Below are 25,994 nucleotides of genomic sequence, written 5' to 3'. Positions count from 1 at the left end.
ATAAAAAAAAAAAAAATTACACATCAACTGTTGATAATAGAAGTATTTTTTAGCCCATGGATTTGTTTAGATGTTGAGTAAGCTTTTATACCCAATATGTGAAGACTTAATCATGGGTAGATAAAATTTTGTATTATTATTTTACAACATAGTATCTGCTTTTTGTGCTGTACCTCTGAAAGAATCTAAATAGTAATAATAATAATGATAATAAATTACATTTATATAGCACTTTTCTCTTCACTCAAAGCATAGTGGGGAACAACTTCACTCACCTCAAATGTGTAGCACTCACCTGAATGATGCAACAGCCATTATTGCGCCAGGAAATTTACTGCATATTAGCCATTAAGTGGTAAAGGGGTAAAAATAATAGCCAGTTAAAGATAGGGGATGATTAGGGGGCTATAATGGACAGGATTGGCAATTTAGCCAGGACATCAAGATAAACCCTGCTTTTTTTGAAAGATGCCCAGGGAATCTTTCATTATCACAGAGTCAGGACCTCAGTTTCACAACTCATCCAAAGGACAGCTCCATATTTACAGCACGGTATTCCTGATACTGCATTCGGTCATTGAGATCCACACAGACCACAGGGTAAGTGCCTCCTACTGGCCACAACACCACCTCTTCCAGCAGCAACTCTAGCTTTTCCTACACGGTCTCTAATCCAAGCACTTGGTGGGCCCAAACATGCTTAGCTTCTTGTTCTGAAGTGCAACTGTGGTACGGCTGCAAGATATGTTATAAAATATAATGACTTTATAAATTGAAAATTGTAAAGGTTATGGTGGGCTAAAATAAGGAAATATAATTGGTAAATTAATGGTGATTATATATATATATATATATATATATATATATATATATATATATATATATATATATATAAAAATATAAATATATATATAATTTTATATATATATAGCGCATAATAAAAACTGTTTAATTGATAAAGAAGAATTTTTCATTTACATATGGCTTTTCAGGACATATTCTGTCTCAGTCAGAATGCTTTCTGAGTTTCATCAAATAACAAGAGGCGTTAATCAAAGATAAATTGACACATCTATAGAGACTCCTGCAGAAATAAGCCATCTTGATAAGAGAAATGTTGCTGAAATTCAACATTGCCAACCCTTGATAAACAAACCTGCACACAATTACCAACCAAAACGTCAAGCCTTTGGTCATCCGAAAAACAAACTCTGATTTCTCTGTATCATTTCTCAGAATTCACTGTTTTAGTGCCATGGTGAACTGACTATGACGTTAAAATTGTAGAAACAGAAAAAGTAATGTGCTAAATAAAAAAACCTTGCAAAATCAAGGAAATAATAACAAAAAAAAAAAACTCCAAAGAAACTAACAGCAGTCAGGATCTTCTGTGTTATATGTTTTAGTATCTTGTATGTCATCTTTAATTTGAATATTCAAGCAAATATCATATTTCAATAATTATTTTGTTTATCAATAAATTATGCCTTTGCTATAAATGCTCTAATGCTCAATCAAAAAAGCTTGGAAAATCTAGGAAATACATCTAAACAAAGCCAGCCTCTTCTGAGTTTTGTTGGTCTGTGTTGTGTTCATCTTTTATTGCGATATGTGAGCAGCTGTTAAATTTCTATACTTCTTGGGTTTATAAATAAGTTGTATCACTCTGTTTTTTAAAACAAGTGTATTTCTCTAATGAGCAGAGGCTTAATTGACAAGGGTAGGTAAATAAAGTTGACTCACTGAAAATGTCTTAAACATCTCTTACATTTAATGTATCAGATTATCAGCAACAAGCAATGAAATGGTGTAAAAAGTCAAATATGTCATCCGCAATCCTTCCTATATAATGTGTTACTGATTGAAAATACCAAATCAACAAAACGACTGAGTTTCTTTTTTCTCTTAATAAAAAAAATACACAGGTAAACTACTGACAATGAAAGACGCATTTCATGATATTTTGCTCCTAGCAGACACATTCAAATTGACATCATCATCAATAATAAGGCTTTGAGATGCCGTAGTGGTAAATGCGACAACCAGAGAACTGCCTGCATGCTTGGAGCTTAAGTAGACATTAGTGCCATAAAGAAGATGCGATAAAAATGTATTTCACACAAAATGCTAACTGGCGACCAAGCAGTGAGGTAAGAGATAAAACGTAAGGTTTTAACGCAAGAAGTGCCATGACTAGCGACAACTGGTGTTGGATTTAATTATTTCATCAGGGTACAGGCCACGTTACTGTCCTTCACTGACTTTTCATAAATTGTGGCGCTTCATATGCTCACATTGTTGTAACGCAGAAATTTTATTCAGAAGGTTATTGACGATAGAAGAAATGCCACTGAATATTGGTACCCAAGTGTGAATCTCTCCTCCGGCTTACAGTTGACTGCATTTGCAATATCCTGTTTACCCTGACAAATCATCCCCTGTTGCTGTTACTGAATTTAATGAACATTGTATCACAAATGTGAATTGCTGTCTGACTTCAACAGACAGATACAAATTAATCAACAAAAAATGTCAAATGTATAACACATTGTTTCACCACACATGATGAAGGAAAAACACAAATCTGAAAACTGTCATATCAGTTAGGTAAAAAAACAACTATAAACACACGTGAAATAGTTTTGCAGTGTTTTTAAAACACAGAAGTACACAGTCAGCATGAATTTGATGTGGGGAAGGGAAAATAAGTGAAGTGGCACAAAGCTGACAGAGTGATCAAGCTGCGAGTGAAGAGCAAAAATACATGCAAATGATATATGCTGTGCACTAAGATATTATTTATTGTGCTCATAAAAATTACATAAGAACGTCTCCAAATCACTATTTTGTCTGACACCTCCTAACTCACAGGAACAAGAAAACCTCTACATGTGATATACTGTTTGACTCATTTTAATGTGTAGTCATGGAAGATTTTGAGGTTTTTAAGGATCCTCCCTATTTATGGCACTCTAGACAGAAAAACCCTCATATTAAAGCTATTTAAGGGTCATATTTTGTGCATAAACATTACAACCTTATGATAAAGACTAAACTAATAGGTGTCTTCAGCAAAAAGTATCAGAAGTACTTGAAGTTGGCATTGACAGCAGCTGACCAAAGGTGATCACCCCCTAATGGGATATGAGGGGAGGTGATATGGAGGTTAAAATAACTCCATTTCACAAAACTTTAAAAAAAAAAAAAAAAATGGGGATCGGTAACATAGGCATATGGAGTGTCATTTTATGTTATTTCAAGTTTGCTGACCATTAATATCAGAATATTTTTGATATTTGATTCTTTACTGATGGTCCTAGCCCTCTAAGAGCCACTACAAGAAGGTTAAAAATGACAAATGTCAAACATAAGCATGTGGGGTATCATTTTAGGCTATTTTCATTACAATGATTACGGATATGATATAATCTTTGATCCTTTACTAGGGATCTAGCCCTCTGTGGACCTCTATCAGGAGGTGAAAAATTACAAATTTCTATTACAATTGAAAATATTTAGACTTTAATAATTTAAACCGAAGAACACATTTTGATATTTCATATATTTAATGCAACTATTCATGGTCATTATGTACTTTGACCTTATGAATTAAATCATTACCTCTGTTATGAACACCCTGAATGAGGGAGTCTTACACTAATTCAGACATTTTTTTTCTGTTCACTCAAGTTGTATAAGGCTATCTGTGGCGTTTGGGAGTAGGACAGTGCAGAAGTGTTGTCAGGATGCTGAAGTGATGGGCCATTAGTGAGAACAAAAGATTCAAATGAAACTTGGCATAGCCTTGGTGGTAGAGTACTAAAAAATGTGCGACAGTTCTAGTGTTAAAGCTTAATGTGGTCAACAACTAAATTAAATCTATTTTATTTGCATTTAGATACCCGATTCCCATAAATCTTTAAAATGTCCAAACCATCTTGACTATTTCTTCCTCATCTTTTCCCAGTTCTATGTGGGATCTATGTGTTTGTTCAACCTTGTCCATATGGCTCACGCACTGTCTCTCCAGTCAAACCCTTTTCCTTTAAATCTTGTTACTCTATCCATCCACCTCCCTGCCTTTTTCTTCCCCTGTACTTCCAATTTCCATCACTCTTCTGCCAACATATTTGTTGTCTCTCCTCGGTAAAATTCAATTACAACTTACTTTTTTTGTCACCAGTGTATAATATAATTAGTTTTCACATTAACAACTGAACTAAAATAGAGGTGTCTTTTTTAAGTCAAAAAAGTATCATCATACTCATGAATATAAGAGAAAAACTCAGCTCATTAAATATTTAAATTACAGTAAGGCCCAGTAAAACTCAAAGAAACAAATAAGTACACAAATAATGTAGCTATAAAAAAGGTTCACCTATAGTTGCAATAAGAGATTCCTGAGAATTAAGAGGTCTGAAATCAATGGAAGATGTATTCTACTAGATGAGAAATGTCAAAAAATATAATAATAAAAAGAAGTAAAAATAAATATGTTTGCCCCTCTACTACCATTACATTATTATCATATCCTGAAGGTAGTTCCACAACAATGTAAAATGTATATTCAAATTGTCATTGGTTCTTAATTACAATGTTTTTAGAATAAACATGTAAAATAATCTTATTAGCACAAGGGTTTAACAGAAGGTCCAAAAGGCTTAGATAATGAATTATTATACTGCATATGACTTTGCTTTACGTACTCTATTAGTACTACATATGTATCCTTGCATTTGCTGTACATAAGATAAAAATGGAGCAAAAATCATAATCTGTATGACAAGGACAATATTAAAAAATAAAGCTGTATTTTTGTAAAGGACCTTACTGAACCTTCTACCTCATGTATGAAATGCTTTACTTAATTATGAACAATTGTTTAAAAATATTCATTTAAGCTTAATAGTAGAAAATGAATAGTCTTTGAAAATGCTGTTTATTCAATATTTTCTCACTTTTAAAAACAAGGACTGTCTGAGGGAGTTTATCCTTGGGTTACAGCACCACTGATCCCTACAGCTAAAACAACACTAGCATCCTTCCTAGGCTAAAGTTAATCATTTCCTAATTAGATCCCGAAACAGCTAGAAAACAAAAGTGTGGCTACATTTCTTCCCACCATAAATGTTTTTCTTGACATACTAAAGTAAAGAAATGCCCTCCAGTGCAGTTAATTAGCATAAATGATATGAATTTCCCTTCACTAAATGTTTATGTGAACAGAAGTGACAAAGAATAAACAGTATAAGGAAACCTTTGAGAAGAGGCGGTTCAGCAAGGTGAAGCTCATCAAGTTTCACTCATTTTAGTGCTTTGCAAGCAATAACAAATCAAAATATAAAGGTCACACTATACCGCATCATTCTGCAGCACATTTCAACACAATTGCTTCCATACAACATTTAATTAATGAAAAAGCACAATATAGTATATGTAATAAAATGGTATTTTACTCAGATGGTGTGTGTTGTATTTTTTTTGTATATCCCATTTTAGGTTTAAATGTGCACATAACTTAATGTGTTCTGCTCCTTCAATCTTCTGGTAGTATTTGTCACAACTCCTCTTAAGGGATTGTGCTGGAGAGTTGATAATGGAAATAATTATTAAAGAATTATAAATATGTTGCCCTAAACTCATAAAGCTAAAGGAACAAATTCTATAGTCTGAGTGCATAATCTATGTAACATTATATCACTTAATCACTTAGGGAATGATGAGGCAGTTTTTTACCCTGTTATGTAACAATGCACATCCGGATTCTGTTTAACATGATTAACCACATTGGTTGCAAGTCTTAGAATCTAAGAGTCACTTGCATTACAAATTCCACAATGTAAAGCTTGGAAGCAGTTGTTACTCAGCTTGATTTTGTCCAGAGCAAAATGGCTGTAAAACAGATGGTCTGTGGAGCTATATTATCCAGAAGGTCTTTCATGACTTTTTTATTTTACAAATAACCGTGTTTGAATTCCTTTATGTTTAATATACTTAATGTTTATTTAATGTGATCATGGATCAAATGATTACAAACAGAGGATGAATTAACCTTTTACTTCCGTGGACTGAGATAAGATGAATGTTGGATTCATTATTTAAACAAAGTTCATCAGTTAATGTTTTCCCAGTCACAAAAGTGGATAGATATAATAAAGGTTAGCTTCAGAATGTAAAATTTTTAAGGTACTTATTTTAACAGACTGAAGTTTTTTTACATACTGAAAATGTCTCTGAAAGTACTGATCTAGGAAGCAAATATGTATGAATGTCAATTTTTTTACCAATCCATCAAACCAATGGCCTTGTTACTCATGCACAGCTTTCTAGTTGTACAGTATGCAGCTTGCCAAGCTTTCACTGTTCTCCAGTTAACTGGGATTAAAATATTACAACTTTGCAAACAGTAGTTTAATAATTTAAATAAATACTCTTTCTCTAAACTCAATGACAGCAAACAAGTATTTTCAGCATTCTCATGGGTGAGCAAAAAAATCTATAACTGCTTATTGACAGTGCTGCCTGAAGACTAGTTTATATTTCATGAAATGGTTTCATGTGATCTTTGCATGCAAGTTCTGCAAGCAGTAAGTCATTTAAGATTAAGTGAGATGGTAGTTTTTGGCAGATACGTATCTTTATGGATGTTGGACTTATGATTTGTGAGTTTTATGATTTGCAGATCCGCATATTTGCGAGTTTTGCAAACTATTTCAGAAAACCACAGACTATAGCACCGCTACTTAAATGGACTGCAAATCCCAGCAACCCTAGGAGTGCTGTGTTATTAGGCAGCTTCAGCAGTTGCTGAAAGGGCTGCTGGGTGGATGATGAGGGCTTTATTTTTAAAAGTGATCCATAACAAGTCGACAGAATTGCAATGGATGGTGTCTTTTTATTTCAGCACTTCACTGTACAACTGGATTACAATTACACTTGTCAGATAATAGTTTTCTCTGGATATATGTTCTTGTTCTGTGTCAGGTTGTTTGTGTGACTTCATCTGGGTTGTAAAACATCTTCTTCTGAAAGTGCTCCCAACTTCTACAAATCTTACATATGTTAGCATCATGGTAGGACAATACGTTACACAACTTTCAGGAGGCTGTTCACTGCCGATTTCATAACTACAGCACCATCATCTGCATCTGATAAAAGTGTTTATCATTTTGTTGGATGTTGCTGTTGGATTTCTTTTGCATCTGTAATATTAATTATTTTTGTTTTCTAACATAAAAATACACACAAATTTATTATAAGTTAAATTCTGTAAAAAGTTACAGCCAAGATTTGATTGTGCAGCAATCATTCTCTCTCATGTTTCTCAAAACTTATGCATTTTATTGAATGTAATAAACTTAAAATATGCAGTAACTATGGACACAAAATGCAGTTGCGGATTTACACGTTCATGGGAATCCTGCTCCCCTAACCCCACTGCGAATCACAAGGCATTACTGTATGTACTTTTTTGCTGTAAATGGAGAAACAAGTCAGATTTACCTTTTAGACTAATATCACCTGCAGCCTGAATATAATGAATCTTGATCATCCAGGAAGATGGGAACATCGAGATGTGTTGTGTTAAGTAAATCATAGCAGTAAACACAACTAGTGTATTTAAAACTCGCTCACTTTACAAAACTAAGAGCAGAGGCCACAGTTAATCCAGAACTGGTGAAGCATTTCAACTACTGTATAGTGTAGTTGTAGAAGTGATGAAGGAGTAGAGGAGTTAGTTTAAATACAGATTACAGGTTGTGATGGAGTACCTAGGACTTTTCAGTTTCACTCATAACGTCTTTCATAGGACTGTTATCCCCCAACATCAGGCATCACTCAGCTCTGTTCTGTCAAATCTACTAAACTGGAATATGAAATTATTAAACATTAAATGAACAATAGTTTAAAAGATGAACCCACAACAGGTGTTGGTCATCTTCCTAAACACTTTGTAGAAAAGATTATTTTTTTTCGTGTTGTCAGTACAAATACATATGTCAAAGACCAAACATAAGATCACACTTGCAAAGGCACATCTGTAGTGACTTGTAGGAATTCCCATAGACTAAAATTATAACTCTGACTGTCACGGAGATGTCTGCACACCTCTGCTTTTAGCATTTAGGCTTAATGGTCTCAACATAAAGATAGGCCCAAATAAATTTTAGCTGATGTTTACTGCAATATGAGCATGTTATATTGGACTCTAGTACATGTATATAAGTCAGAAATTGTGTGTTGAGAGTAAAATAAATACAACATATTTGCATAAGTGATGTTTATGCAACTTTTCCCCATCTGGCTCTCCTTTTCACTCTCAACTACCATTGTGGTTCCTTTGAAAAAAAAAATGTGGATGCTACCAGGTTAATGGTGACTCTCAATAGACCCTTGTATGAGTCAGTATAATTATGCGCAATAATGTTTCTTGCAATAGACTGGCGGCTTCCATTTAGGGTTGGTTCATGAGTCACACCTAAGGTCCTAGGTAGGGTACCTACAACCCAGAAAAGGACAAACAGTAGAATCTCTGAAAAGTATGCACAATTTCTTTCTTGCTTCGCTCGCCCACCCCTGGGTTTGTTTTACCGGATATACAATTTAAAAAGATTATTATTTTCATGGGAATTGTTACATATGTATCATATTCACTTTTCCCTTAAAACTTCTGTAAAAACAATACTTTTCCTTTAATTCTGGCCCCAGGCGTGGTTAAATCTCTTTCTCACAGGACGTATAATGCTGCTCGCATTGTGAAGGGGGGCGACTAAACGCACACTAAGGAGATGCCATCAGATCATGTTGTCTTGCTGCTGCTGGCAAACCGCGTGTTGATCATTTAAAAGCCTGTACAGCAGCGGTCCTTTTGCCACTTCGTGTCTCTGCCACTCACGTTGTGAGGGGGGACGCTGAATGCATGCTAAGGAGAAGTGGTCAGATCATCTGCTGGCTTGCTGCTGCTTGTCATGCTGCACGTCTATCATTTAAAAGCCTGTACAGCTGCTGTCCTTTTGCCACTTCAAGTCTCTGCCGCTCGCGTTGTGAATGTGGGGGGGACTGAACGTATGCTAAGGAGAAGCGTTTGGATCATCTACTGTCTTACTGCTGCTGCTCCTGGCGAGCTGCATGTTTTGCTTGTCGCTTGTCATTGTTTTAAGAGCTGGGAGCACATGGAGTCTGTCTGCCAAAAGCATTCCCACAACTGCTATGTTAGATGTCCGTGAACTTGTTTTAAATGTTGTCTCACTGCCTTGTCTCGTGTGACATTAAAGTGTCTCTCGCGGGACATCAAATTGTCTTCTGAGAAGATCACATCTCGTCTCCCTAGTCTCCCTCCCAAGATTTTTTTTTTTATAATAGCGAGATGGTAACATGTTTTGAAATAAAGTTTCTTTTAATGTGCTGCATTGAATAGCAAGCTAAATGGATTTAATTTAGACCCTTTAATGGAAACTTTGTGGAATTAATGCCAACCAGTGTATTTATTTTTGCTCAAAATGTGGATGTTAGAAATTTGCAGTCATAGGAAAGGGTAACTCTTAGTTTTTAAGTACCATATTTTTTGCTCCTTAAGATGCACCTGACCATTAGACGCACCTAGGTTTAGAGGAGGAAAACAAGAAAAAAATATTCTGAACCAAATATTGTACTAATATATTTAATAAAATATAGCAGAATAATATTTCAACCATATAAAATCAACAACAGTATTAAGAACCATCATCACTGTCATTAACAAATGAGGAGAGACTTTAAGGTTCAAGCACTCTTCTAGTTTTCTGTAAACCCCGAGAACTCCTCCTTTTGTCGCTAGTGTCAGAATTTATGAAGCTCAGTTGCTCACAATCACTTTGCAGGATCACGTACCTATCCTGCGGCATAACCTGTTCAAAGCCAACAAGGGACAAAACAAGTTTGGACTAATGCTCCCTATAAGTTATATTGCCAGTCTAGTCCCATCTCTATCTGTAATGCCACAAAGCCCTTCATCTCGTCTTTTGTTGTGGATTTCCACTTTGAAAAATGAGAATGCGGTACAAGAGCAGCCTGCGATTCAAAAAATTGCTCTGCATACCTGTTTGTCTTGTCTGACAGTAGCTAAAAAGCAGCCTCAGTAATGAACAGCCTGAAGTAGTCTAGCAGCTAGTAATCTGTCATGTCCAACAGCAAGCCATGCTGTCTTGTGAAGTCCAGTAGCCAGTTTGGCTCCCACGGATCAATGTCTGGGTATTCCTCCCACACAAATCTTGCCATAGGTGCATCGGCTACGGGAATGCGCTCAGCCAATCAGCTGGTGTTCGATCAGCTGATGCCAGTTCCTCACTCTCTTGCTCGATTCTCCTGATCACTCTCAACAAAATCAGATTCTGAAAAATCAGAGTCCAATTCAGTGATAATGCGCAAAACATCATCTGCTTAGTATTTTGTTTTCTGCATCTGCTTCGCTTCGCTTCCTTGTGAGATGTCGATGCCATCTTGCCTTTGTTTACATTTCAGAATTCAAGCACACGCAAGGATTAGATGCAGAGTCAATGAGTCTAACATTCCTCCAAGCAGAGAGGGAATGCCTGTAACGTAATGGTGAGTTTTGTCGCTATTAACAGATGATTATTGCCGTCTACTCCTGGATGTCGACTTTTGTCAGGTAATACACATGGTCTATGATACAATATTCGCTCCATAAGACGCACAGACTTTTCCACCATTCTTTTTGGGGGAAAAAAAAGTGCATTTTATGGAGCAAAAAATATGGAAATAGTAGGAAACAGATGGCATATATCAATGTAATATTGACTGAAAAGCCATAAGATCATTATAAAAACTGTGGGCAAAAAGAATTAGAAACTGGTTTAAACTAGTTCAGGACTGTAGGGGCCAAAACCTATGTCAGAAGCATAATGTGCAAGGTAGAAACCAACAATGTACATGGTATTAGTCCATAGTAAGGCAAAGATTACAAAAAATAAATAACATCTGAATTTAAAACCAAATGCAAAAAATATCTTCAAATATTTTCAAGGAAGTTGTACGTTTAGAGAATGTAAAAGATGAAAATACATTTTTAAACAATATATTTTGATGTAAGAATGAAATGCAGTTGTAACACTGAATTATAACACTGATACATATTGCTTTGAACGGAAATGGGCTAACTTACATGTAAACTGGGGTGATAGGTTAGAACTCCATTGTCACAGAGGGTCACATATTTTTTTTTCCACTCTTTGTTCAGAGACTTGCCACTTCTCTTTAGAAGTATGCCCTGAGGGAAAGAACAAATGAAATAATGTTGTTAATGAGCAATGTTAAATATGCATTGATACCTTATCATATACTTCTGAAGATGAAAAGTAATTTTTTGTGTCCTGCGTATGAAAAAAAATAATAGATTAGAAAAACTATGGAAGATAATCCCGGGGAGGGGGTAAAAAAGTGTGTTTCCAGATGACCACGAGAGATGTGGTCTGAATTCAGACTCCAGAAAGAAAATGAGGAGGAAAAGAAGAAAAAACAAAAGTAACAAAAATATTAAGACCACGCTGAAAACAACAAATACGCATTATTCAAATATGCAAGCAGATTTCATGATAAGTGTGTTCATGTGTGTGTGTGGTTACTTACATAACTTTTACCTAGACTCCTTCTGATATTTTTTTGGGAAATTTATACATTTTAAACTGAGGTTTGATAGATTTCCAAAAGTGCCAGTTCCAAAATATCAAGTTTGTTTTAACCATTCAAACTCCTCCATCAAGGACGGATAGCAGATTTTAGTTTGTAATATGATATCTAACCGAAAAGTAAAATTGCTGTACCACAACATATTACTGCCTGTGATTTGTAGAAGCAGATTATCAATAAAGAGATAATCCAGTTTTTCCCTTTCCTCACATATTTATAGTCCTTTAGATGGTAAAACTTGAGATATACAGCTAACTACTGCCATCTGTTGAGTAGCATGCCTATATGAAATGCTGCATGTCACTTACCTGGCTTACGAGGGATTAGGGGGACTTTATTTAGTTTTACCAGTATCATTCATGTTAGCTCAGCTTATTCATAATTTTAAATCAACCCATCAGAATTGTTCAATCAATGACTCTCTGTGAAATATATTTATAATGTCTTTAGTGGCAAAATTGCTCTGTTTTTGCTATATTAATATATATTACCAGTCAAATGTTTGGAATTACCCAGAAATCTTTATGTTTTTGAGAGAAATCAATAATTTTTTTTTATCAAGATACCATTAAAATAATTTATATATAATTTATATATTATTAATGATTTGCATAAATTTATTTCTGTTCAGCAGCTATTTCTTCAGTGTCCTACATGAAGGTAATGTAATTGCATTAGCCCTGTTGAAACCTTTCGTTCTTTTCATTTGGGTTGCAAGGTACTACATAGGAGATGAAGTACATCAGAGTGTGCAATGCCTTTGCACTCTTCTCTCAAGACAATGACAGACATCTTTGAAAGAAATGTTAAGGTTCTTGGCAATCTGTCACAAGGAATAACCTTTATTCGGTGCAAAAAAAAAAAAAAACACCTAGAACTGAATGTTAGGAGTGACAATGCCTTTCAACCCAAGTGAACAGAACAGGTTTTAGCAGTGATATCACAATTACAATGTTTGTTTCTAATAAGCAATTAGCATTTAAGCATACCTAATTAAGGATAAGCTAAGGGAGCTTACCATTAGGACACTGAAGGAATTTCTGTTGTTGTTTGCAGTCATATGTGAATAATAAATTAAATATCTGTCATTTCAAGCAGTAATAGCTATTAGATATGCTAGTGATGGCTGTATGTTAAAATTAAAACAATTTAATGGTATCTTAATAAAAAATGTACCAACTTCTATCAAAATCATCAAACATTTTGGGTGATTACAAACTTGTGTCTAGTAGTGTACATCTTTAGCTATACACTGTATAAGCAGATTTCTGTCCATCTGGCAGTTACACACTATTAAAAGTAAGTAAGTGCTAACTTTAGCAGTGCAGCATCAACTGGAATGTATTTTGAAATGCATGTAGTAACAAAATGTAATGTATTTTTCATTCCACCAGAGCTGCATCACAAACATTAGCACTGATATTAAGAATTCTATAGTAAATTCTCTGTACTGAAAGATTTTATATGAATATAAATATATGTTGGTTTCCATCTGTCTGGTGACAACAATTAAAAGAAGCTTGCTTTCAAGTGAAAGCAGTTGTGCTACAACAATTAACGGAATCTATCAAATAAAACCAGTTTTCCTGGAATTCAAAGAAAACTGTTTTTTTTTTTTTATCAATTAACACACTGACCTATCCATCAATCATATTTAAGGAATCAATTACATCAAATATAAATAAAGGTAGGTAAAAAAGCAATGCAGAGAGAATTCTCATCAAAATGAATTATCCGAATAGCAACATTAGAAAGAGAAGCTTTAAGAAAGCATACAAGGAGATCAAATACAGTACAACAAAAAAAACCCTGCAATAGACAAGGAATTGATATATAATTATGATGCACTAATTAATCCAAATATGCCAACATTTTCAGACTTGGTGTAGATGCCAGAAGAAAAAGAAACAAAAGGTCAGCAAAACTCAACATCTGTGCACAAAGCAGTTACAACAGGATGCCAGGTATCAACAACTGTAAATATGTACTGTATCTCATTCAACTGTGACCCTAAAAAAATATAGAATAATTTTCTTTAGGAAATTAAATAATTTCAGAGCATTACTGTAGATGCATAGATCTCTGTTGAGAATACTGCATTACCTTTGCAGATTAAACTCCCGCTAATGATTCTACACTTAGATTTAATCACTAGATCCGCAACTTATTGTGGACCAAGCCAGTTAGTATAAAATACTTAGATTGTACAAAGAAAATCATATTACATATTACAAATTAAAATATTAGATCTGTGAGGCAAGGTTATTTTCTAATATAAAATATCCAGTGACAAACTACAAAATATAGATCAGGCATAGGAGTATTACAGAGAAAAGCAAAGAAAACTGCATTATTTATTGAAGTTTTGTAAATATTATTTAAAAAAAAACACATTCCACTTGCTGTTATTTACCAAGGTCATTTAAAATTTAAGCAATGTTTTTTTGGATATAATAGGTCATTCAGTCCTTGCACCTCAATTCCCCGACTCAAGTCACCTGGGGCCTCATGCATAACGCCGTGCATAGAATTCGCACTATAACATGACATTAGCACAAAAGCCAAAATGTGCTTAAGCACAGAAAAATCCAGATGCAGGAATCTGTGCGTACTCCAACTTCCACGTTCTTACGCTACATAAATCCCAGTCAGAGTGAAAAGTAACACACGTGCATGCGCCTGCTGTCCCACCCCACCCCACCCCAATTCCTCCCAGGATTATGCATCTTTGAATATGCAAATCAATATAAATAACCCTTAAGCTCAGCCTTCTGTGAAACGACAATGGCAAAAGCACGGGGGGAAATATAAGAATTTCAGCAAATACCAAGTGGAGGCAACGAAAAAACATTAACTATTTGTTGATTTAAACCGTGGTATAAAAAAACGAAGTTGATCAGAGTGACATAGCATGTTGGAGAAACTTGAAAGCTCAAGTTCACAAAGTCGCACAGTGCCCGAAATAAAAAAGAAGTTGTCAGATATCAAAGTCGCCATGAAAAGGCGAGTCGTAGCCCACCATCTGAGTGTCATATGAAAGCTTATTAGGGTACCGAGGGAAAAAAAAAGGCACACAGTGGGGAAAAAGCACGAAATGTCAACTTCAATCTTGAAATTTCCACTTTCCACTAACCACATAGTTTATTTTGTCATTAAAGTAGAACATCATAAACTTCATTTAAAAATTGTTTAATTAACCAGTTTCTCAAATCACATCGTGATTAAAGTAGCATGTTAAATGTTTTGTTTTGTATGTGTACTCTGTGTGTGAATCACTACGTGCTTTTTAACCCGGCTCTCTTCCTCCGACAGGACACAGAATCCATTACATTCATGATATTACAGCTCTCTGAATAACTAAAATACTGAGATCCATCCATCCATCCATCCATTTTCTAACCCGCTGAATCCGAATAGGGTCACGGGGGTCTGCCGGAGCCAATCCCAGCCAACACAGGGCACAAGGCAGGAACCATGTATACGTGATATCATTTTCATGATGATAGGAGTTAAAGTACGTTTTTTAAACATGGGTTTCATGGTGGCACAGTGATTGTGCGCGACCTTCGATGAAATAATTTATTGCAGCAGTACTCAGGGGTGGCCCTAGGCTCGTGGTGGCTCTGGGCAGAGAAAGAATTGGTGGCCCCTTCGCCCCCGCCAATGTCAATAAGGTATCTTATGCACAGAGGATGGCCACTGCATAGCTGCCTCGTGCTCATGACACAAGCGTTTAACTTTTGCCGAAATTTGCCACTGCATTTTTAGCTGTGTCGTTATTTTCTCTTTCTGTTTTATATTTAATATATATTGGCTTGGCGGCCCTGTGCAGGTGCACAGTTTGCACGTGCCTAAGGCTGCCCCTGCAGTACCGTCTCTTTGAAACATACTAACCTCCAATTCCTGTCCTTCCTTTTCTTTCTCCAAGTAACTGATCACCACACAATCTGCTCTGTAATAGACGTTAAGCCATCTGTAAGCTTATAACGTCGATTCTTCAAAACTTTTAAGGAACTTGAAATATCTTCATAGTACATGTTTAATTATTCTGTCCTTCACTCCAGTCCCAGTGAAGCATACAGTGCGAGGCAGGAACAATCGCAAGTTAAAGTTTCATCTGTATAATAAACATATTTTGCTGCATTTCATCTTAAAAATGATTTTGTCATCATATGTAAATACGCGCTTTATAAAGTTTACAGTGAGGTGATTGTACTTCTAAGTACAAACAATTCTACAAGGAGCAGTTGATGGACTGATTGAGTGCATTTAGAGCTCTTGGGATGAAACTGTTTCTGAACCGTGATGTCCGTACAAGAAAGTTTTTGAAGCGTTTGCCACGTGAGAAGCAGTTCAAATAGGAAGCATGGCTGAGGCAGCGTGTGCTTGATGCTGTATACCGATAATTCTCTTTCCGATCAGCTGCTCTGAGTGGTGCAGTGTAATATGGAAAAAGATGATCTGCTGTGGCAACCCCTAACGGGAACAGCTGAAAGAAGAAGAAGGTGGTGCAGTGAGAGTAACAATGTTAAAGCAGTTATGGTATTTGGAATAGTTTGGCAATTCCGTGGACCATTATATTGTTACAGGTTAATTACAATCAGATGCATTAAACTAATAAACAATATGCAGTTAATTTTTGTTTTTGTCTCCTTTTAAAATACACAACTGCTGCCTATTTTTGCATTGACCTTATTGTTGCCAGCAGCACTAATATTGAGAACTTGTTTGACTTACTGGAATATACTACTTCTAGATGTAATCCAGCTTCTTTAGGTACATGGAATTAGCAGTCTTTGGTGGCATATTTAACAGTTTCTCACTTATATCCTATAATGTCTCTTAAGATTAAGCATGTAAACCACCTCTGCGGTCATGAAAGATTCCTGAGCATCTTTCAAAAACAGTAAGGTGTCCCCCAATTTACTGGTTAAACTGCCCACCATGGCCTGGTCATTCTAGCCCCCTAATCATCACCTTGACCCTTACTGACTGTCTCTCACACACCTTTACCACCTAACTGTTAACGTGCGGTGTGCGTAATGACACAAGAATGACTGCCATCACATCATCCAGGTGGATGCTATACATTGGTGGTGGTTTAAGTAATTCATTATTCTCTATGTAAATTGCTTTGAGGAGGTTTTAAAACTGCAATATATGTGTAAATAATTAATATTTCTGTTCAGTATGTGCATTTCTCAATGACATTCTACACATAAACTTAATGCCTCAGTTACAATAGAGTGTGAATGTACACTAATTGTTATCTTTAAAAAATATCAATACTAAACTGCTTCTTCAGAAAACCCTAACATAACTCAAGAGGCTCGATTATATCACTGTTTCTCAGGTTTGGCAAAAATTGCCTATCATCTTCTGTTTACAGCCTTTAATAGTAATCAGAGGGCTCAGAAGGCCTTGTTAGTGCTCAAATAGTACACTGGTAATACGGAACATACAATAAATTAGCTATTTAGAATGCCATCAGGTAGGATGTGATAATCATACAGTATCTTAAGTAATCTGCAAATAAACAGGCCACCTTGTACGCCTGTTGAACATTGCAAAGAACAGCCACTTTTCCTGAAGCCCTTAGGTGCTGTGTGCAACACTAAAATGGCAATTTAATTATGTAGATTAAGATACTTGCATGCTGTGAAATAATTCACTGGCATGTCGCAGAGCGTCAGTGCAGCTCTATTTTTTTAAAAGCTCAGAAGGCAAAACTATGTTATTTCAAAGGTTGAGCAGTGCCTTCATGCAACATGAATATTGCCAGTACCAACATATCAGCCATCTTCACCATTGTCTGCTTTCCACGAAAACCAAACAAGCACAGACAGCCATGTGGGGCTCCTGTTTATAGTTCCTCCTTTCTTCCCTACTGGACAAGCTGCTGTCTTGCTTTTGAAACACATGTAGACAGTTGCCTTATAAACTGGTCAGTGAAAAGCTTCTGTTACCATACTTTTTGATAAATCCAGTAACAAGCACTGAATATCTTAATGACACCACAGCAAAACTTTAATATTTATTTTCACAGCCAAATGCAATTTTTTTTACCAAGACGGAAATTTGTTTTATCGGTTGGTTTTACAATGACACCACAATATAACATTAAAACACATTTTCAAAGAAAACAGCCATAAACTTAGTACAAATAAATACAATATAGTAGTTAGCACTTCTGGAGAAGCATTAGATTAAACATATTAAACCAACATTTAGGTTTGACAAATTACAGCTGTCTAGCCTATGATTTAAGCCCATGGATGTTTATTAAAGCTGATTTTTTTAAGATTAAAAACAGTTGGGTTAAAACAGCATTTGTACCCTTTTCTTTATTTCAATGGAATCTCGAACCTGTGACCTGATAACAACAACATAAACTGAGAATGTAGTTGATGAGTCCTGTCTGATGAAACACACTCTGCTTTCCATAATATTTGCTTATTAAACAGGTCTATTAGATCCAACTATTCAGCCCTTGCCATTTCACTGCTTCACTTTACAATTTAATTTATTATGTTTTTGTTGATGTCATTAAGATTTTAAAATGAGGCAAGCAGAACATAAGTAAAGACAAAGCCAATACAAGATTTATAAAAGATTGGCATAATATTACAACTCGCATGAAGACGACTCAGCTTCCTTAAACCGATGGCTTCTGCATTCTCATTTAAAGCACTTTTGAGTCCATCACTCTTCCTAGATATTTATACCTGTCAACGGTCTCCGCTGCCTGGTCTTTGATTTTCGTTTCTTTTAGGTGCATGGAGTTTCTTTTAAAATTGTTTATCATCATCATCAAAACAGTTTTTCTGTCTTGAATTTGAAACGGGCAGGTTAGGTTGATAAATAAATTTAAACCAAAACTGTTTGAATGGGTAAGAGTATATTATGTGCAGCCTTTCTTCCTTTTCTTAAATAATATATATTGCATTCTTGCACACTTAACATGCACTGAAGAGACGGTTTCCTATACAGAGAAGAAGCTAATTCACTGTCTTTGAAATCAGAGATAATCTCCATTAGCATTTCTTTAACTTATTATAGTAACACAGTGACATTTCATTAATGCCTTGCAAAATCATTATTTTTGAAAGTTTAAAACCATTAAACCCTGACTGATTCTGCAATATCTGTTTTTTTTTATCTTTCTAATTAATGTTATTTTTACGTGCTACATACTGTTACCTTGATGTTTTAAAATTGTTACTCTTCCTTATCTAATATTCAAACTAATTTCAGTTGAAATTACTGGCAAATTAAAAGGACCGCTGACATGACAATAAAGATATCAGAGAGGCAATGTGAAGGTTTGTCTTGTAGAACATGACATTGCTGTGAAGCAACACGTCGTGAAATTGTGCAAGTAGCCATGATCACTCTCTAAGGGCTAATTGCGCAGGGAATCAGTTTCTTTTCCTCACTTTTAGTATCAGAATTTCAACAGCAAGTATAATTGCAGGACCATGTAAATTGTAAATGGTAATTTAAATGTAATCTTCTCTCTCAGCAGGGGCCTCTTCCTCATTGGTCTACTTTCTCAGAGGAATGACAACTTTTACAACAAAGTCTGGTTCTGAAACCCATTCTCTAGATAAATTCAAACATTTCAAATAAATGTTGCTATAAAATAAAGCTGGGAGTTTTAGAATAACTTCACATAATAGAACTTCTTGTTTTTCATACATATTACTAGGATTTCTGTGGACAGCAACAAAAATCAGACAAGGCATTTACTACTGCAATATCAGGAGTGGTTAATCATTGCAGTCTATATATACTGTTTCCCAGTTCTACAGGATATATTAATGAGTCTTATTGTAAGTTTCATCAGATGTTTTCCTCTCTCTTCAAAAAACAAGAAATTGTCACTTACCGAATAGACCACATAACAGTTTACTTAAATATAACTGTGAACAAATATTTGAAAGATAACTCAATGGAGAGTGTCAAAAATCATACCAACAACTCAGAATAGTGGGAATGAGTGTGAAAGCTCCTTAGTCAGATTATATTGCAGATTTCCAAATGCCAAGTCTTTTAGAAACTGAAAATTTGACTATAAATTTGTTTTCAACTTTTCAAATAAGTTATTACTGCTTTACAATTGATAATAATCAGTGTGCAATAAAAATATGATTTGAAATAGAGGAAGACTTACCAAATGAGAATGCCACCTTGAAAAGTAGCAGTTACTTAAGAAATTATTTTTGCAATAGTGCATGTGCTGAGCATTAAATTTTTTTTTCACCTTGCATTTAAAATTTCATAAACAAAAAGATTATACTGGATGTGGCACAATGCGTTCCTTAGTGTAATGTGAAGGATGCAAAATAACTGGGCTCCTGATGTGGCCAGATTACGTATGGAAGGTAATCTATAATGTTATTCGTGACAATATCCATCCATCCATTATTCAACCCGTTACATCCTAACTACAGTACCACGGGGGTGTGTTGGAGCCAATCCCAGCCAACACAGGGTGTAAGGCAGGAAACAAACCCTGGGCAGGGCGCCAGCCCACTGCAGGCATGACATCATTTTGAATAATTAAAAGAATTTGACTACCTAGTTGTATGGGGGGAATTAGCATTACTACAAGCTGCTACAGTAGCGTTTCCTAGTGCTCTTCTGTTTTAGGTGACAGCAGAGGCACTCAAACATGTTGGCTACTGATTTATACCCCCCTCCACCTTTATCTACCTTAATAATATTGCTATTGTTCCTCTTTATTGTTTCTTGTTCTTACCCAGAACTTTATGTTTCAGTTAAAAGGGGGTCCCTGGTTACAAACAATTTCCGTTCCTGTAGAGGGTCATAACTCAACATTGCATGCAGGTTAGACCTTGTCCGGAAAATGTCAGCTAAAGGGAAATTAGCGAAAATGTATAATGCTTTATCACTTATTTTACAAAAAAAATTTCAAACATATTAATAAAGTGATTGTGAAACAGTTTTGTGTTTTTTGTCATTTAAAGTTTTAAACATTGGTAGAGTATACACAGTGTGCCGTCCTGATGCTTACACATCCTACTGTCTTTGAAAATGATATAGTACTTTGTGGAGTTGGAAGAACCATAATAATGGCATGATAATTCACAATTAACTGATGATTGTAAGACACACTGTGCGTCTTGTGAGGAATTTGTCAGGGTTTCATTTCATACTCCCAAAGAGAGGATGGCTGGAATGAATATTTAGGACTCTGGGAACTTTCCGCATAGAGTTCTACAACTTAATTAAATGGCTAGCTGCTTACCTGTGAAAAAACTTTTTGCACATTAGTTACATTCAGTAACAGATGGTTATGAAATTAAAAAAGGGATTAAAAAAGGCTAACAATGCACATACTGTGTCTCGGTGTTAATGACAGCTAGTCACGAGCAAAATTTGATTCATCTCAACATTAACAAAAACACCTGGGAGCTTTGTCAAACTCAGCCAAATGCATTGAAGTCAATGGGGAAGGAGAAACTGAGATAGATTTGAATGGAGTATAATGGTAAAATGGTCTTTAAGTATCCTTCAGGAGTAACGGGAATAACGGCCAACTAACCAGGACTGATAACTGTTACCAACAATGTGACCTGAGTTGTAAGGCAGCAGTGCTAACCCCTGTACCTTTATGAGAAAAAAAAAATATGAATGGAATTATATATAAGAACAGGAGAGTTTCTTGCTGACATTGGCAGAGAGCAAGTATGAATTTATTAAGGCTTGCCACGAACCGATTTGATAGCAGGTACTTGCCTATTTCAAACAGAAAAGTACAGTTTGCTTTTTACCCCCTGACACTTTTGCTCATTCACTGCCACTGTCACCAAATAAGCGCTAAACACTAAAGCATGTGGATTCTTCACTCCTTTCTGTTTGTATCAACTACATAGCACACAGGATTATATTAGAGGCAAGCTTACATATTACATTACAGGTAACATACAGGTCTGCACTTAAAGACGTTACCTTTAAGACACTAATACACAGACTCATTTCTAGTTTAAATACTTAGGAACCTGTCCCATTCAACACTGGCTGCTACAACTCTGCAATGTCACACTGGTATTGAAAAGCATTACTGAGTGCTGTTGAAAGAAAAGAAAAAAAAGTGTGTCTAAACTGGCCACACAGTGAATCTTCAAGAAAATATTTGGGGAAAAACAAGGTGACCAAATAAAACAGTGTATTTACTGTGAAAAACTCTTCAGCAAATTTTGCCAATCAGCACTAGTAATATCAATTTTGTATTCATCCATGTCAAAACTAAATTTCGTTATTTGTAAATAAAAAACAAAGGGCACTAAAAAGAAAATTATTTAGGAGTTCATTTGTATTTAAGGAACTGCCACAACACAAGCTCCACTTGAATTTATGATATAATACTGATTTCTTAACTGTGTTATTTATTTAGATTTGTAGATGCTTCTACTCCTATTGTATCCTTTCAAATACCTATAAAGGCTTTTGAACATATGAAAAATAAAATGTAATATAATTATGGTTATCATTATCTTCATCCAAGGTGAATGTTTCATTAACATGGACTTTGAAGCTGTAGTTAAGCTCATAAAACAGTCGGTCATTGTTCTGCACATTGTACACATTTATAGTAAGTGGAATAGGTCCACTGGAAACTAAATTTAGAAAACATATTAATCTTCACTCCTACACAGAAAACACCCAGTTATACATTTCTTTTAAATCAAATGACATTTGGTGTTGTCCTTAATTAGATGCATTAGTGAGTTAAAGGGGAGGATGGAAAAGAACTACTTGGCTATGAACACAGACAAACAGAAATGTTAATTATTGGAGGGAATGATGCTGATCGCAACAATATTTTGTCATTATTTAACTCAGTTGGAATCATCATTAGTTTTACAGAATCAGCTTGCAATCTAGGTGTTATCTTTAACACTAGCATGTCACTAAATCACACATTACAAAACAATCTAGAGTATGTTTTTTCCATCTTAAAAATGTTGGAAAATTAAAGCGGTGTCTAAGTAAGCAGGATACTAAGAAATTAATTAATTCATTTATTTCGGTTAGGATTGACTACTGCAATGTGGTGTTCACTGGCTGATCTTTATACAGCTTTCAGTAATTCAAAATGCTACTGAAAGGACAAGGACATGAACGTATGAACCCATGACTCCAGTTCTTATGTCATTACACTGGCTCCCAGTTAAGTTTAGGGCAGATTTAAACATCTTTTTAACATGTAAAGCCTTAAATGGCCAAGGCCCTGCTTACGTATCTGACTTATCATTACTTACAAACCAGTGCATACATTAAGATCTCAAGATGCCATTCTGCTTATGATTGCAAGGATTAATAAAATAACAGATAGAGGTTGAGCTTTTAGTTACAGGGCCCCAAAGCTTTGGAATGGTCTGCCTAATTCTATAAAAAGTGCAGCTTCTATCTCAGCTTTTTAATCCATGCTGAAGGCTTGCTACATCAGCTGAGCACACACTGAGCAGAGCTGTTGATTAGTTGTGCATATTGTATCTCTGTGATTCGTCCTTAGTACGATATTATGAATAACGTAGTATGAATAAACTGTAACTAAACCTCCCCGATTCTGTTTCTCTTCACAGTATCCTCATGTGGTACTCTACTGCCAAATTGTTTGCCTGCCTATGGAAAAGTTGTCTCAGATAAAGAAGCAATGGAATCTTGAGGTAGAAGGGTCCTTTCACCAGAGTGGCCTGCCCAGCACTGACTCAGCTGTAGAATGGCCAGTAGAGGAGAGGCGGCTAGTTGGCCAAAGTCTCCAAGACTCCGTGTTTAGCTTGTCCGATTCCTTTTCTAAAATCTGGCTGTACTTCTACAATTAAAAGATGGACATATTGTTTTGCATTTATGTTAAATAATGTCTAATTTGTTTTTGATGTATTTGAACAAATCTGTATCCTTTAATGTGATAGCTCTGTATTTAATGAGTGGTATAATCTATTTCAGCATTTTGCATTGAGAGTTGTTGCAACACTATGCTTCTGCACTTGTCAAGGAGCACTGTACAAGAATAACATATTTTGTGCTACTGTATTGTAGATCTCAGGTGGCAATGATAGATTGGCCATTTGTCTCTATGAAGAGGATTACTTGTGTTCTGTTTGTGTATTGTACTTAGAGCTACAATAACTAATCAACATTATCAATAATAATCTATTACTAAAAATGTTTACAACGATCACTTTCATCAATTAATTAATTACATCATTAGGCTGAGTACGTTGTGCTGCACAATTGTGTCACTACTTCATTCAATTGTGAACATATTTCAAAAAAGGCAGACGGTAAGCAGGTGGCAGAAAAGACAGTGCCACCTAAGACATCCAGAGTTTGAAAGCACTTTATTCTGAAAGCAGAAAAAAAGGAAGTGAGTTGCACAATGTGTAGATCTAAACTTGGTATGGTATGATAGCACAATGGAGATGCACAAACATTTAAACAGGAAACGTACAGTTACAGGCTCTGTGAAGGATAAAGACTCTCAGTAAGATGAAAATTACTTCAACGTTATGTGATACAGATACAGCACATAACACAGTGTTTGCTAAGCTAGGCATAATGACATAACTTTCAGTCTGAAGTGAAGAATAATTTGAGTCATAGACCAGAACCCTACAATGCGAATACAAAACTTGCATATACAGTGCATCCGGAAAGTATTCACAGCGCATCATTTTTTCCACATTTTGTTATGTTACAGCCTTATTCAAAAATGGATTAAATTCATTTTTTTCCTCAGAATTCTACACACAACACCCCATAATGATAACGTGAAAAAGGTTTACTTGAGGTTTTTGGAAATTTATTAAAATTAAAAAAACTGAGATATCACATGTACATAAGTATTCACAGCCTATGCTCAATACTTTGTTGATGCACCTTTGGCAGCAATTCCAGCCTCAAGCCTTTTTGAATCTGATGCCACAAGCTTGGCACACCTATCCTTGGCCAGTTTCACCCATTACTCTTTGCAGCACCTCTCAAGCTCCATCAGGTTGGATGGGAAGTGTCGGTGCACAGCCATTTTAAGATCTCTCGGATTCAAGTCTGGGCTCTGGCTGGGCCACTCAAGGACATGCACAGAGTTGCCCTGAAGCCACTCCTTTGATATCTTGGCTGTGTGCCTAGGGTCGTTGTCCTGCTAAAAGATGAACCGTCGTCCCAGTCTGAGGTTAAGAGCGCTCTGGAGTAGGTTTTCATCCAGGATGTCTCTGTTGCTGAAGTCATCTTTCCCTTTATCCTGACTAGTCTCCCAGTTCCTGCTGTTGAAAAACATCCCCACAGCATGATGCTGCCACCACCATGCTTCACTGTAGGGATGGTATTGGCCTGGTGATGAGCAGTGCCTGGTTTCCTCCAAACGTGACGCCTGGCATTCACACCAAAGAGTTAAATCTTTGTCTCATTAGACCAGAGAATTTTGTTTCTCATGGTCTGAGAGTCCTTCAGGTGCCTTTTGGCAAACTCCAGGCGGGCTGCCATGTGCCTTTTACTAAGGAGTGGCTTCTGTCTGGCCACTCTACCATACAGGCCTGATTGGTGGATTGTTGCAGAGATGCTTGTCCTTCTGGAAGTTTCTCCTCTCTTCATAGAGGACCTCTGGAGCTCTGACAGAGTGACCATAGGGTTCTTGGTCACCTCCATGACAAAGGCCCTTCTCCCCCGATCGCTCAGTTAAGATCGCTGGCCAGTTCTAGGAAGAGTCCTGGTGGTTTCGAACTTCTTCCACTTACGGATGATGGAGGCCACTGTGCTCATTGGGACCTTCAAAGCAGCAGAAAATTTTCTGTAACCTTCCCCAGATTGTCTACAGACAATTCCTTTGACTTCATGCTTGGTTTGTGCTCTGACATGAACTGTCAACTGTGGGACCTTATATAGACAGGTGTGTGCCTTTCCAAATCATGTCCAATCAACTGAATTTACCACAGGTGGACTTCAATTAAACTGCAGAAACATCTCAAGGATGATCAGGAGAAACAGGATGCACCTGAGCTCAATTTTGAACTTCATGGCAAAGGCTGTGAATAGTTATGTACATATGAATTCTCAGTTTTTTTTTATTTTTAATAAATATGCAAAAACCTCAAGTAAACTTTTTCACGTTGTCATTATGGGGTGTTTGTGTGTGTAGAATTCTGAGGAAAAAAATGAATTTAATCCATTTTTGAATAAGGCTGTAACATAACAAAACGTGGAAAAAGTGATTCGCTGTAAATACTTTCCGAATGCCCTGTATGACATAGTTTTATGATAAGCAACTAAAAATTAAGTTTCAT

At 35.9% G+C, this 25,994-nt stretch overlaps 1 protein-coding gene across 1 annotated transcript in view; it reads right to left on the bottom strand.

Annotated features, from left to right (window-relative positions):
* Nucleotides 1-25,994, bottom strand: part of agap3 (ArfGAP with GTPase domain, ankyrin repeat and PH domain 3) — an 843,333-nt gene that overhangs the window by 223,369 nt on the left and 593,970 nt on the right. The window contains exon 10 of the mRNA XM_039753235.1: nucleotides 11,162-11,266. Within this exon, the coding sequence (XP_039609169.1) occupies nucleotides 11,162-11,266 (105 nt within the window). The remainder of the gene's footprint in view (nucleotides 1-11,161; nucleotides 11,267-25,994) is intronic.

Source organism: Polypterus senegalus, chromosome 5, assembly GCF_016835505.1.
Source record: "Polypterus senegalus isolate Bchr_013 chromosome 5, ASM1683550v1, whole genome shotgun sequence".
NCBI lineage: Eukaryota > Metazoa > Chordata > Cladistia > Polypteriformes > Polypteridae > Polypterus > Polypterus senegalus.
This window is presented reverse-complemented; position numbering and strand designations above follow the sequence as displayed.